The sequence below is a fragment of the Genypterus blacodes genome, unplaced genomic scaffold (assembly GCF_046128005.1).
Source record: "Genypterus blacodes isolate CSIRO-AG114 ecotype Tasmania unplaced genomic scaffold, CSIRO-AGI_Gbla_v1 ptg000279l_1, whole genome shotgun sequence".
NCBI lineage: Eukaryota > Metazoa > Chordata > Actinopteri > Ophidiiformes > Ophidiidae > Genypterus > Genypterus blacodes.
The window spans coordinates 129,774-144,338 of NW_027467070.1; the positions used below are offsets into that span (position 1 = coordinate 129,774).

General features: G+C 46.4%; 2 protein-coding genes across 3 annotated transcripts; both read right to left on the minus strand.

Annotated features, from left to right (window-relative positions):
• Positions 1-470: 470 nt before the first annotated feature.
• On the minus strand, positions 471-5,942 carry ppardb (peroxisome proliferator-activated receptor delta b). Its single transcript, XM_076172043.1, has 8 exons — positions 5,535-5,942; positions 3,172-3,564; positions 2,914-3,065; positions 2,686-2,824; positions 2,381-2,583; positions 2,081-2,287; positions 1,734-1,977; positions 471-1,654 (listed from the first exon to the last, which is right to left on the minus strand). Exons 2-8 carry the CDS (start codon positions 3,503-3,505, stop codon positions 1,407-1,409), a joined length of 1,527 nt encoding a protein of 508 aa, XP_076028158.1. The 5' UTR covers positions 3,506-3,564; positions 5,535-5,942; the 3' UTR covers positions 471-1,406.
• Positions 5,943-6,425: 483 nt separating this feature from the next.
• On the minus strand, positions 6,426-13,781 carry LOC143017291 (differentially expressed in FDCP 6 homolog). 2 transcript variants are annotated; one of them, XM_076172040.1, is made up of 11 exons: positions 13,561-13,781; positions 11,836-11,976; positions 11,517-11,702; positions 10,258-10,485; positions 10,020-10,166; positions 9,678-9,786; positions 9,292-9,590; positions 8,775-8,941; positions 8,102-8,300; positions 7,776-7,866; positions 6,426-7,601 (listed from the first exon to the last, which is right to left on the minus strand). In XM_076172040.1, the coding sequence occupies exons 1-11, from the start codon at positions 13,654-13,656 to the stop codon at positions 7,408-7,410; spliced, it is 1,857 nt and encodes a 618-aa protein (XP_076028155.1). In that variant the 5' UTR covers positions 13,657-13,781; the 3' UTR covers positions 6,426-7,407. The 2 variants fall into 2 exon arrangements, with proteins under 2 accessions (XP_076028155.1, XP_076028157.1); XM_076172042.1 differs by having other exon boundaries at positions 7,459-7,601; positions 7,756-7,866.
• Positions 13,782-14,565: the final 784 nt, after the last annotated feature.

The window sequence follows — 14,565 nt, forward strand, 5'->3', positions numbered from 1 at the left end:
GGAGCGGTTGTAAACATGTTTGCATTCAGGCCGTTGTCCTCCTAACAAAAGACTCTTTAAATAATAATAAGACTCTGTACTCAAAACATACAGGGGCTCTGGGAGGATCCAGAAAAGACTTCAATCTAATCAGACTCAGTTTCCTCTAATTGAATCCCAGCATGCTTGTATTCACTGGATACTCGCTGCCGCCTATGAACCAAAGTTCTCTTAAAAAGGGTTTGATATATTTGGTAAAACCTCAACTAAACAGGCAGACATGCTAAAAGAAGGAACACATACAGTAAAGGTAATACAGAAAACATGGGGATAATTCATGTTTTGCCCTTAAAAATATGATCGATTCAACAATTACAGAGAATTAGTAACATAATAACAAAGAGTACATAAACAAAAAATGTTGCAAATTCAAGAAACTTTGCTTAACAAAAAAAAAAAAAGAAGCTGTCCCTTGTACTTTGACGGGTCACGTGTGTGTGTGTGTGTGTGTGTGTGTGTGTGTGTGTGTGTGTGTGTGTGTGTGTGTGTGTGTGTGTGTGTGTGTGTTTCACTGTCAGTTTCTGAGACTTGTGCAGCATAGTCCATGTGTTACAGCTACACACTTGGGTAGATGGCTTTAAGACAAACATCTGTGTAACCCGGGTCAACACACACACGCCCCCACCCCCCTCCCCTCCCTGTTTACACACTAATGGAAATGGTATTGCACAGACGGATGCATCATGGGAGCTCTACACTGCTGGAGCCAGCCCAGTTTGTGTTCCACTTTACCAAATGCCAAAGATAGATAGCGGTTATCTCTGATGACGATGTAAACGGAAAACCAACTCATGCATTCTTCATCAAAAAGCCTGAGAATTACAAATCACTACCAAAAGACACCGGCGTCATCAAATGACTCTCGCACAGTACAAACTGATGGCTCTGTGCGCCGCCGCACTCGCAGGACCGTGAAATGCTTTCCCTTTGCAGCGGAACACCAGAGAGCCGGCATGAGCGCGGAGACGCTGTCTCTCTCTCTCTCTCTCTCCCCCTCTCTCTCTCTCCCTCTCCCTCTCCCTCTCCCTCTCCCTCTCCCTCTGGACGCTGCTCTGGGATCAGCTCGGTTATCAGGACCGACTGGGAGCAGCTCGGTAAGAAAACAGATCATTCTCCCTGTTAAGTGACCGCTGTGGGAAACGAGAGCTGGCAGCAAATGATTCCAGATGCTCTTGACGTACGCTCACACGTTACTGTGCTGAAGGTAATGCTGACTGTCGATTGTGTGTTAGCCCCGGCGTGTGACGTTGCGTCGCCACACGTGTTTCACTCCATGCCCGTGCGTGGAACAGTGCTTGAACTGAATGCAGTGTATTATAAAAACTAATTTCAGTCTGTAACAGTATTGCTGTCTGTGCTGAAGAATACTAATACATGTCCTTGTAGATCTCCTGTAGAAGAGGGTGCAGCGAAGTCTCTGACTCAGTCTTTTTGATCTTTTGGACAAGCTGAGCGTTTTCTGTAACAAGTTGACGGAGGTCGGCCATCTTCTGCAGCAGCTTGGGGAAGAGGTAGACAGAGTCAGAGTGGTTGGATTGGAGGTGAATGTCCAGGGCCTGCAGGATGTTGTCTTGACTCTGCTCCACTTGCTTGACGTTCATTAGACCGGGGCGATCTGAGGGAGCAGGAAGAGACGGATCAGTCACAAAGCACGGAGCAAACAGAGCTGAATTATTGTTACTCCTCTGAATCACCTCCACAAAGAATAATGGCAGCAACAAACAAGGCCAGGTCGCTGTCGTCCAGCTCCAGGGCGTTGAACTTGACAGCAAACTCAAACTTGGGCTCCATGATCTCACTGAAGGGCTTCCTTAAGCTCCGCAGGAACTCTCTGGTCACAAAGCCTTTCCCGTTAGCCACCAACAGTCCATCTTTGTTCATGAGGGAGGGCAGCATGGCGAAGATGGCCTCGTGCACGCCGTACTTCAGCAGAGTCACCTGCACAAAGCACACACACAGTAAATTGCAAATCGCTGCTTTCTTATGCAGCTACATGCAAATCATGTCGGTGTGTCAGCAGGAGGCAGAGGCAGCAGCTCACCTGGTCGTTAAGGTAGAGGTCCACAAACCCTGGAATGCACTTAGCAAACTCAGTGAGCTCTCGTACGGTCTCCACTGTGGTGCACTGGCAGCGGTAAAACACGTGAACCCCAATCTCCTTGGTCAGGGGAGCACCAGGAAGTAACTGGCTCCATACGAGACCGCTCTCTGCCTTCCAGAGTGTGTCCACGTCGTAGATCACAAAGGGCTACAAGGAGGAGAAGAAGAAGAAGACGACGTATTAGAGCTGAGGTTTGAACCCCGAGCAGGGCAGCTTCAAAGAGAGGCTGTGAGAATGTACCGAGGTGCCGCTGGTCTTGCCCATCAGAATGCCGCGGGCCCTCTTCTTGGTCATACAGAGGTTCTTCAAGTAGGCGGTGTAGACTTGTTTGGCTAAAGTCTTCAGGTCTGAGCCGCCGGGTTTGCTGAGGTTCACTTCCTCGGCGAGCAGACCGGCCACCAGCTTCTTCCTCTCCGCCTCAGGCATGCGTCCGTACCGGATCGCTGGGCAAACACACAAGACGGTCTCAGTAGGATTGGATATCAAAGTGACCTCGTCAGAAGCACAGGTGGGTAATTATATTTATAAAGCAGTCTCCAGGTTACCATCATGGGACATTCCCAAGGACAGGCACTTTTGGAAGCGACAATATTGGCACTTGTTGCGATTCTTCTTCTGGATCTTACAGGCTCGCTCACAGCGCTCGTATTCCAGTTTCATTCTCACAGTTCGCCGGAAAAAGCCCTGAGTGACGAAACAAAACAACCACACTCAACATCTCCAACCGGACAGATACAGTGTTTCATTCTGCCGGGACACACGGACGCCTTTACCTTGCAGCCCTCGCAGGCGTGCACGCCGTAGTGGAAGCCAGAGGCCTTGTCCCCGCAGACCTTACACTCCACACTGATGCCAGCCGCCGCCGTGTCCTCTCGGCCCAGACGCAGCTGCTCTGACAGCGAGGGAGACGAGGTGTGGGACAGATCTACATGGAGACACACACACACAACAACACAAAGGCTTCAGAAGTCAAACAAACACGTGACACACCGCCGGCCTGTGATCGTCTTATTAGAGCAGCTTCTCCTTGCCTGTGTAGCTCGAGGCTGCGTTGCCCTTCTGCTTGCCGTGATCGTTCTCCTTCTGATCCGGACTCCCCTTCTCTCTTTTCTGCTGGTCCCCCTTCAGACCTTTAGAGGCAGGTCCAGGTCCAACATCCTCCTCCCCCTCCTCCTCCTTGTCCTCCTTCTCCTCCTCATCCCTGTCCCTGGACTTCAGCTCTTGCAGGTCCGTCACCTCAGACACACTCGTCCCCTCACAGCTGTCCGAGGCTCCGGACTCGGCCTCTGTCGCAGGGGACTTGGGTTTGCCGTAGCCGTTCACCCTGTCCCGCTGCTCTGAGGCATTTTGCTGACACCCATCCATGGTTTCTTTTAAAGCTGACTCAGCGGCTCCCCTCCTGTCATGTCGCCATCTTAGCTCCACTGTTTAGGAATTAAAAACATGAGAGAAAGAACAGAACATATTAAAGAAGTTGTGATCATTAGTATGCAGATTAGATACAGAGCAAGAATCAGAACTGGCCCACAACGTCCATACACAAGCGGCCCTGATACTTTACTGAGCTTCCCCTGCAAGTGGTTAACAAAAGCCACAAAGTTCTCTCCTCACTTGTCCTCTCCTCCTCCTCCTCCTCCTCCTCACGGTGACTTGACAAACTGAGCAGAGAGCTTGTCAAAACATGTAGCACAGCCAAAAATCCTGTTAGGTTCAGTTTCTGATGTAAGCAAAGTGTGTGTCAAGGGCATAAACAGAGCGGGAGATCAGTGTGTAGGTCTTCAAATATAAGATAAAGCTGAGGAGAGGAGTGTGTTCTTGGCAGTTTGTTTAAGTGTGTGTGCTTTCTTGAATCAGTGCAGCGGGACTGGTTGCGCTCCAGCAGCGGGGGAATGTCCTTGATAGTAATAGGCTTATAACATGCTATACATTTGATACGTGTCGCCATGCCTGGATTACACACCGGCCCTGTGAGGCAGACACCCAAGGTCCCCAAACCATTAACCCTCGAGGAGGAGGCTAAAGACGTCTCAGCGATTTGGCTTTTCACTGAATTTAGCTTTCCTGTGCAGCCTAAGAGCGACAAGGACAAACTAGACAACCTGCCAACGCACAACACATTGAAATCAGGAGGGGTGAAGCCAATTAACATATAAAAGGAAGCGCAATACATATTCAACACAAATTTCAATCCGAGTAGGAGCACAACAACACATGGTAACTATTAATAAAAGGCTGCAGTATGTTTCATTGGACGCACCGGTCTGGAGTCTGGGAGAGGAACTGGAAACCCATAGTGCACCGGCTAATTTGGATCAGTGACTGACAAAGTTTGTAACTCTCCACCTCCATGCACGCGCACACACACACACACACGCCTGCTGGACACGGCGATTGGCCTGGTGTGGCCAGGTGAGTAACGGGGCCTTCAGCTGTACATTAGAAGCCGGGTGTTCCCACATGGACATGCAGCAGAGGTAGGTTTGGTGGACTTTTTGGACAGCTTAGGAGTTCTCGCCCCAGATTCTGCCACGGAATTCTGTCTTAAAAGCCCTTCTGACTCCAGTCTGAGGGTCTGGGGTGGAAGGAAGCCCACCCCAGCCTTCAGAACACACTCCCTGTCCTCACTCCCTGCTCTGTGATAGTGGATCTGCTCTCTAACTCGGTGCAGAGTCAACAGTGGCAGCAGGACATCTATATTATTGTTTTCTTGGGTGATACGAGTGCACGGTGTACTTGGTGGTCCTTGAAGGGGACAGGGTACATGCACAATGTACACACACACTGCACACTGTTGACCACTGACTGCAGGGGCGGTGGGAGTTAGAGCGGGGGGGGGGGGGGGGGGGGGGGGGGGGTCACATTTTTGCCCCGGGGCCCCCTAGTGGATTAATCCTGCCGTGTGTGTAGCTGAGCTTTCACACACCGCCTCAAAGTCTCTTTATCACTACTTTATAAAAATATTTATGAATGAATACTACTATTACATGGCGACAAGGGACGGAAGTGAGTCTTTGTTGAGCATAAAGGCATCAGTAGTCGCTCCGTGATAGGGGCGATTAAAGCTTGACAACCTGTCACACGGGTTCTCGGAAATTTCTCCAGCTCGGGAATGTTGCGAGTCGCTGGCAGATTGTAAGCAAAACCGCTGGTTAAGTTCCGCACACTACAAAGAGCTTCGACCGGGAGGAGAACCGGCAACGGGCGAGCGGCGCTCCGGGAGCAGGGGAGCCGCTCCAGCCTGTTAGGCGGCCCTCCTCGAATACTTTCTGCTAGCTAACTCGGCTAGCTCCTAACCTTGAGTGATGGCTGAGCGGTACTAGCTATTAGCGCGGCTGACCCAAATTCCCGTGCGAGCCTTTAAATAACGTTTACCTGGCGTGCCAAGTTCTCTTACCTCTCCCGGTAGCGCCGCTGGTTTGGAAGCCTCCTACGCTACGGGCTGGTATGCACACAGGCTAAAGTAAACAAGTCGTGAAAACACCAAAGTCCCGTCCAGGATCGATCGGTTGTTGACAAGTTGTGTGAAGACAGCAGCCGGAGTGAGTGAGCTAGCGGCGGGGGCTAACGTCACAGCGCTAACGTAAACTTCGAGCCTGCATGGAGCCGCGGGACAGTAACAGTGCGAGCCGAGGCGCGGATCATCTAAAGTTTGCACTGTTTAATTTCCTAAAATCTCGCAGTGAGCTGAGCAGGTCGGGGTGGCGTCCCTCCCCGGTTCTCTGCTTGTTGTCCCTAGCTTTGCTTTGCTTTGCTTTGCTTTGGCTTTGGCTTTGCTTCACCCCCCTTCTCTCGCTCTCGTCACATGCCAGGGTACAACAGCGCCCCCACACGCGAAAAACACGCATTACACCGCTCCCCTTTATCCCACATTCCTCACGTCATCGAACCCTGAGCGGCACAATGAAACATCCTCAGCATAAAGACAGAATAACAGGGGAAAAGGTTAAAACTCACAAGACAGACATGAAAAAGCATTAAAGATAATTTAAATACAGATAATTTATTGAATAAGCATAAGCAAAGGTTAAGTTTGAACATATATCGCCTAAAACATAGGCATTACAGTTTTAACATTAAGTATTCACATGTAATAGCTTCCCTTTATCACTTCTGTAGCCTGGCTCAGTGTAGGTGGTAAGTTTGTAAACAATTAAAACTACAAATAATAGAAATCTACGTCTTTCTGTGTTGCCAGATTTGTATTCTGTGTAAGGATTTCATTATCATGTCACTAACAGCATCATGAACAACAAGTGACACGTGCAATGAGGATAGCTGACACCGCTCAAGGTAAAGGCTTTTAATAGATGTTGATAGTTAGAATAAATATTACACAATCCAGCCTGCATGCAGTTCTCTCTGTTTGTCAGTTGATGTCTCCATTCACCAAAATGCTGTGTCAGTATCAGGCGTCACGTCAGTCAGTGATCAGCGAATGAGGTAGACAGACCAAGCAGAGGCAGAGTGTAGAGTTAGTATTGTGAGCTTCATGCCAATTTCATAATTAAGATGTCTTAACTGCATGTTGCATAATTTATTAACATATAGTTTTTTATGCATTCGTCATCAGTATACCATCAATTAATATTTTACCACAGAGTGAAGTTTACATATCTGTTGCATCAGATCTTACATGTAATATTGCAAAGTAAAGATACAGACAGAAATCTGGTCATGGCACCAGTCCACTCTTTTATTTAAAAGTGTGTTAACTGACAGTGAAAACAGGAAGTTTAGAATCTCTCTCTCATTTTCCTGTTTATCAGAAAAGTGAAATTGTGTCATGCTAATACTGAACTTTTATTCCACAGAGTTAAGCCATTTCCTTCAAAAAAAAAAAATACAAAATAAAATAAAACATGACCTGGCTATGTTACAGAAGTAAACAAAACATCTTCATCATGTATTTATGTGTTCTTTAAGCTTTAAATATCAAACAACTTTGTACTTGCAGGATGAAACGTCTTGTGTTGTCTTGACACTGAGGCAGTTTATGCCCACATCACACAGGTTACAGTGAAAGCATTCATTTAGCAGTTAATACTGCAAATACACTTTCGCATTAAAATTACATTTTAATTTGTTGCCGTCTGTGAGATGAGGTCAGTAAATGCTAGTAAATTCAGTTTTAATTGTAAGTCTGACAAAAAGTCTCACTGTTTTCCACATTTTGTTGTGTTGTTAGGACATTAGAGAGTCTCATGCGTTTCCAGAATATCTCACACATTGATCAGAAAAGACCGTTGCAACCTCTCACACTGCCATTTTTAGGGGATGTCCATGTCTCCATTGGATGCATGGGACAGACGTTTCTCCAATTCACTCCCAGCACTAATGTCCACATTTTCTTTGCTCTCTTCATTCTTCTCCTCTGAATCAGATCTCCTGAGGCGCAGTCCAGGGTCTCTCTGTGCCGGGATCTGGAAGGTTTGGTAGGAACTTCCTAATGAGGGTCTTTTCTCTACAAGCAACAAATAAGATCAATAATCAGTAATCAACACAAAAATAAAATTGGAGGGTCATGAAAAAGAAGAAGTTCCGTGGTGCAGTAAAGGTATGACATCATATGGGCGAAAGATTTCATTGAAGGATGTTTATTTAAAGAGTAACCTTGCCATGAAAGTGGGACACGTACCGCCTGGTCCGATCGGACGCATCAGTCTGTTCATCTGCACGTTCCAGTGTTTGACATTGGTGCTGGCCTGGCGAAGTTTCCTCTGTGCAGCCTGAGACCAAGAGAAGTTCATCAGTCCTCTGTTTTTTGCACTACCTGACACTGCCTCACTAAGCTATTACTAATATATATGTTTAGAATCAGAGTGAGAATGTATATTGGAACTATTAATATGGCACTTTTCATAACAAAGTGGCAGTAATGTGAAAGAAGAACCCACATATTGACAGTTATGATAGAGGGAAGTTGCAAAAGGGTACAAATAATAAGGATTCACTCTTTCTCACCACCACGTCCTGGTCGACTCTGTGCCGGTTGGCCCGGACCTCCTCCAGCTGCCTCTGGGCCTCGTCCAGTGCTCGGGACTTGACCTCCATCTCCTGTTTGAGCTCCTGCTTCTCCCTCTGGGTCTTTAGGATGTACTCCTCTTGCTCCTCCTGTAGGGCCATGTGGGCCTTCATCTTCTCCTCCTCCTCAGCCAGTAAGCTGCACAGAACACAGAGCATAAGGACACTGAAATAAGTGATGAAAGGAGGAGAGGAACTGGAGTACCGGGGTCATCACTTGTTGTACTATACACTGAAAAACTACATAGAAAGAGGAACACATCTGGTCCCATAGGGCTGAAACTAATGTTTGGAGAGGGAGACTTGATGCACAGGGCATGATGCTGGTGTGCAGAATGATGTGATCACTTCATCATCTCTTTATTTACATGTAGATGACATAGAGGCGGAGAAACAGCATGGCAAGTTCTGACAACTCATGGTGTTTGTAAACTTCCTCTGTCTGCAGCTCTACTTCCTCAGGAACACAATTCATCAATTTCTTTGCTTACCACGTCTGCACCCAGAAGCCTCCCTTGTTGCAGGCAATGTCACATAATTTGCATGCTATTAGTATATAGAGCCTCCCTAAGTGTGTACTAGCAGAAATGGGTGGTTTTGTATGAAACTCTACCCAGCTTGAGCGTAGCGGAAGGCCTCCTCATCTAGTCGAGCTTTGATCTCCTGCTGCAGTGCCTCCTCCAAACGTTTCTGCATCTCCTCCAGCTCCAGGATCCTCTTCTTCTGCCTCTGTGCCTCCTCCTCCTTCAGAGCCATCTCTGCCTGCATACTGACTCTTGCCTGCACACACAGCAGGAAACAAAACAAGGTTACAATTCACTTGAAGAAAAGAAGATTTTCAGCGGGATTCTTCTGAGTGCCTCTGGTTTCCTCCCACAGTTAAAAGACGGCTAGGTGAAATGGAAACTACGAATTGTCTGTAGGTGTGAGTATGAAAAGGTTAATGTGCACATGTGTGTGTCTCTATGTGTCATCACTGTGGTAGACAACTTAACCAAGTTGTGACACTACCTCTTACCCACTGAATGCTTGGAAGGCTCAGAAGTTAAAGTGGATGCATGGTCTCTTTTTAATAATCAAAACTATAATAACAATTCAATGTGTGTTGTCCTCCTTTGCCTCCCTCTCACCTCCTCAGCCTCACGAAGCTGGACCTCCAGGGCCTGCTGGAGCTGCTCGTGCTGTTGGCGCCTCCTCTGCTCGTCCTGCTCCAGCAGGACTTGAGCCTGTTTCTGTGCCTCCTTCAGGAGCTCCAGCTCTGCCAGTTTACGCTCCCGTTCCTCCTGCAGGGCTCGGAGCCTCTGCAGCTCCTCCTCCTTGGACTGCTGCCGCTTCTCCCGCTGATCTCGCTGTTCACGCCGCTTCAGCTTCAGATCTTTGTGGAGAGAGGTTTTTCCTTCCACATGGAGCCGGATCGCTGTTTGAATGGCTGTTAAGGAGTGTGAGGAGGGTTGGTGAGGAGTTTGTCTTAATGTAACGGTGCTTTTATGTTCCTGTGAATGTGAGCCACTCTGACCTGTCGTCCATTCCTGTCTCTGTTTGGTGTCTGAGGCGCTCATCTCATACGTCTTAGAGAGGGTTTTTAGACAAAACATGCACCTCTTTCCATCTCGGTCTGGAAGCACCTGTGCCACAAAGGAAAGACTCTTTTTTGTTGATAACAAAGTTCACAAGCTTTAGCAGGAAAGAAGCAGATTAATCAAGAGATCAGTGTGGAAACAATGTTTTACTATTATTCTTTTAGCAAATAATCTCTTAAATTCCTTATTGAAAGCTGTAATTTGGAAAAGTAGTCTTTGGCAGTATAAAGGTATTTAAATTGGAGAAAAGAGGAAGACGATGGTCTCCAGCTCCTCACCTCCACACAGCAGTTCCCATCCAGAGCGATATTCCCCTGACAGTCCTTGCGGTCCTCCCCTGTGTAGTACGACAGGTTGCTCGGCCTTAAAGTAAACCAACGTTCCTTCCAGTTCCTCCTCAGCTGGCCTTTCTTCCACAGATAACCCTGCGACACCCAGACAACACACACCATCACTGACACACAGCCGGGGTTAAACCTACAAAAACAACAGACGGCAGGCACACACGTCTCCTACCTCTTTGAGGACGTCACCAACTATCTCCCTGTATACTTCTTCTATTGCCATGCTTGTTATGCTCTTTTCGATTCCTCTGGTTAGCCTCCCGGTGTTCATCATCCCCAGAAAGACCCAGACAGTGATGCCGCTCTGCTGCACCGACTCTTGGGAGAAGAAATCCTCCAATTCCACACAGTTGAGCTCGACACTCATAGCCATGCAAACCTTCTTTAGGAGGTACTCCACCTGAAGACGACGAGAAAGAAGTCTTGGTTCTTGGAATAAAGATGATGTCACTGCATCATCACTTCCTTTCGCTACATACTGTATATGTATGCATGTATGTAATGGTAGGACATAAATGAGACACTTCAGTTAAAAGGAATCATTTTTATCGTATTTATGATATTGTGGGTTAAACATTTAACATTTCACAATAATAGAGACAAATGCCCATTATAAGATCTAACATGATGTCTTCAGCTTCAAAATTCTTATTTACTTCAACAACTGAAAGAACATTTGACTTGATAGATGGTGAAAGATGTTGTTATGTAGATGGCAGTAATGTTTCGTCCGTAGAGAAACAGATTCATCAGCTCAAACCGTTTGTCACCACTACTCCTCAGTTCTCCAGTGCTTGTGGATGACACAGTTATGGTCGTTGGTGTGTAAAAATGCCAAAATGAAACTGGATGTTGTGTTTTTTTAGCTCGGCAGAAGCTGCCCTCAGGGTGTTCTATTGGTAGGAGTTGTGAAAAACACACCACAGGAAACCAGAATGTATGCTGCAAGTGAGAAACAAGGCCGCACTGCTGCATGAGAGGAGCACAGCGTCCTATGATAGCGGTTTCAGACTGTTTAGCGGCTGTGAGCTCCAAACATTTTGAGGGTGACAGATTACAGACTATAGTTTTAAACCTGAAACCAACAACAACACCCATTGGAAAACATTGACCAGCTGTGCATTTTGTGTGTTAAGCTATTTTGGCTACAGCCGCTACACACAACGTCAAGGTCACACCGCCTATGTTTTCTGAGATTCAGGAGGTTTAGCAAGAAATATTTTCCCTCTACCGTATTCCTGATGATTAAGGCTTAGTCCTGTATATTCTTAGACGCTTTATCTGTAAATGTTACAGTTTCTGAGTGGAAAACAAGACAGGATCTCAAAACTTCAGTGTGTGTGAAGGTTCTCAGTCATCCCAAACCTCAGTGTTAACACTTTGAGTCATGATTTCACCCTGTGTAAGTGTGTTTTCTGTAAATAAACCTACCTCATCAGGGACCATAACCAAAGGGTATTTATCCTCAGAAAGAAAATTAAACAGGCACCAGAGCCTGAACGCGTCTCTCTCTGGCAGGATGGTGAGGCAGCTTCGGTCTGGCTGGTAGTTTTTCTTTGCCGTGAGAGTCCAACAGAGCTCGTCAACGTTTTCCTTAATGAAATTTCCTTCTTCAACCTAACAACAAAACACACAATAATGATGTGAATTTAAAAATCTGATGGCCAAATCTATATTGAATAATGAAAAGACCATAAAGACTTGTGTGTGTGTGTGTGAGTGTGTTTGTGTGTATATGTTTGTTGGTTACCTTATCCAGGATGTATTTGTTGAGGTAAGGCATGTAGCCCTGACTGGACACGGGACCGTCGTCGTCATCCCTGAAGTGCTCCTCCAAAGCCACCGGGTCATGTGGGATACACAGGACTGTGCACAGGTTGTGGGACAGAACCTGTAACAATGTTTAAAATGAAGAACACCACTGTAGAGACACACACAGAGCTACATCCATGCTCACAAAGAGGAGGTCTAACATTATCATTAAGGTTGTTCATTCTCTTCTCTCAAGTCTGTTAATCTGGATTAGAGACTGATTGAGACTGGATTTTGGGGGCTGGTTGACATTTGAGAGAAAATGTCAGTATTTTAACATAAACACATCTCTTTTGAACAAAGATGACAGAAACAGGCCACAGCAATCAAGACAACAGTGACTATGTAAAGTTATTGTTCTAGTTAAAAGACAAAATGAAAAATAAACAAAAATGCATTGAATAAACAAAAATCCAGCCAGTTGATAAAACAACAATACCAATGTCTGTATGATAATCAGATATCATTCCACTCGGATTTAAATTGGCTTTTCAGGAACTGAAAGTTTGTTTTTCTGTTGTATCATAGATTCCTAAAAACATATTTTTAGATCTGAAGGCTGGAGTCAGCAGGATGTGCATTAGAAAACTTTCAAACTGTAGAAACAATCTATTTTATTTGGTTTCAAAGTCACAAACTGACATAATAAATGGATGGAGCAGGTGTACGATCAGAGCGTTCAACATAACCCAACTTCTGCGTCTTAAAATTTGAAAGTGAGAACCTGCATGTCTTCAGTTATCTGATGCGTTTTATATCTGCAGTGTGTTGAGCCATAACCACATCCTGTAACTTGTCTCCTGCGCCCTGAAACATCTGCCGGTTTTGAGGCCATTGCATGCAAACGGCTCACTTATGAGTGTGTGTGGAGAACAGTGGCTGAGTGTGCACACAGTCTGCACGTATGGGGGGGATAAGCCTGGTCATGAGGCTGAGGCAGCACATCGTGGAGGTGGCTGGACCCCCGTCTGAGCCACACCAAGTGACATAAGCATGAGATCAACAAACACAGAGCTCTCATTGAAGCCCAGGGGTGAGGGGCAACAATCACCAATATGTTTCTACTCTGTGCGTCTCCGGCTGTAACAATGTTCTCCTCACACGTACGACCCCATGTTGTGAACACACTCTATTCAGCAGCCTGCTCTCCGCTCGGCTCCAGTGCCAGAGTAGCCTTTGCACTACAAGCTGGTACACGAGGGCCCGGTCTGAGCCCAGCTTGGAGATGAGGGCTGCCATTCATATACAGACTGAGAGCAAACTGTGACTCCGCTGCTCTGGACACACAGAGGTGCATATTGTGCCCTCTCGGTGGTGGAAGAATTTTACTCGACACAGGGAATAAATTACCAACTTGTTCCTTGTTGGAGTTTAAAAGGTCCGTTTCACACAGGAAATATAAGCGATGATAAGCTATATCAGGTTTGAGGGCTGCCTTATTTCCTGAGGAACCACGGCAGGCTAAAAAACAACTGGTGTGGCATTTAGTTGGTAGAAAACTTTACATACAGTGTTACAGCCTCGTCTTCCTCAAAGCGAGGGCACGTGATTGGACCAGAATCGGGGTAGGAAATGAGGCAACACAACACAAAGTTACAAATTAGTGTGCAGGGGGACAACATATCAAATGTCGTATCCACCAGGTTCAAGAACCTCCACTCACCTTGAGCTGAGACTTGGATACTTTCCCACTCTTCTCCAGGTCCAGAGCTGTGAATCCGTACCAGATGGACTTGAGCAGCTCTGCCCGCAGGTCCATGGCTGTACCACTGTTAGTTTTCTGGTTTCTTCCTCTCTCTGTCTCTTTTTCTTCCCTCTACTGCTGACAAGGGCCCCTGGGTGACAGGCAGACACCCACGCTGTGCTGCTGCTGTCAGACGGGACGGCGGCTTTACCAGCCCACGGACAGCGACACCTGTTGGCCGTCCAAGGGCGCTGACAGAAAGGGAGGGTCCGATTCTATAAGAGGCAGACTCGAGTTGCCCGGATGTGAGCAGAGGCAAGAAGCAATCAAACAAACTTGCTTGCGTAATTACGACGATTTTATAATGTTTTTTTGACTAGTTTCCTTTAAATTCATGGCCAAATTAAATTCAGGACCATTGTTCCTGAAATGTAACAAAGTAACGTTAAAGTGTGATCAAATTAATTGCATACCGTACAATTACAACGTCCACAATCAATAATAATACAACAATCAGAACCTTTGATTGGCCCCACTTGGCAACAGACATAAGTAATGTCCAGGAGTTTACAATATGTGTTTACATTTTACATTTCTATCTTGAGAAATAAAAATAGACAACGAAGCAGTTGTTGATTAACCATTAAATTCGGAAATATTTACGAAAAACTCCTGGGTGTTATTATGTATCTAATATATAACACATCCACGGGAAAACATCGTCATCAGTGCCTCTTCACACTTGTAACGGCAGGAAGGAAGCAGCGCCCTCTATCGTCCTGTTGGCGTTAGAAAGCCGCGGCAAAATGGCTTAGGTCACGTGTCAACCGACGCTCGCGTCGTTACCATGGAGTTGTTTGTGAAAGCCCTCGCTCATTGGTCAACGACACCGGCCTAAACAAAATCGGACGCAGCCATTGGTCGGCTAAGTTTCCAATTGTGACCAATGGCGTAGCGCGCTTTTTACAAACTGCAGCCAGCCCA

What these genes read in the sequence shown, in the direction of transcription:
- ppardb (XM_076172043.1), bottom strand. Translation starts at nt 3,505, where the DNA reads ATGGATGGGTGTCAGCAAAATGCCTCAGAGCAGCGGGACAGGGTGAAC. An exon ending in ACGCCTGCGAGGGCTGCAAG is followed by an intron (nt 2,825 to 2,913) that starts GTAAAGGCGTCC and finishes TTCGTCACTCAG; the next exon opens with GGCTTTTTCCGGCGAACTGT. An exon ending in CTTGGGAATGTCCCATGATG is followed by an intron (nt 2,584 to 2,685) that starts GTAACCTGGAGA and finishes GTGTTTGCCCAG; the next exon opens with CGATCCGGTACGGACGCATG.
- LOC143017291 (XM_076172040.1), bottom strand. Translation starts at nt 13,656, where the DNA reads ATGGACCTGCGGGCAGAGCTGCTCAAGTCCATCTGGTACGGATTCACA. An exon ending in TGGTTATGGTCCCTGATGAG is followed by an intron (nt 10,486 to 11,516) that starts GTAGGTTTATTT and finishes CGTCGTCTTCAG; the next exon opens with GTGGAGTACCTCCTAAAGAA. An exon ending in GCGTCCGATCGGACCAGGCG is followed by an intron (nt 7,602 to 7,775) that starts GTACGTGTCCCA and finishes TGTTGCTTGTAG; the next exon opens with AGAAAAGACCCTCATTAGGA.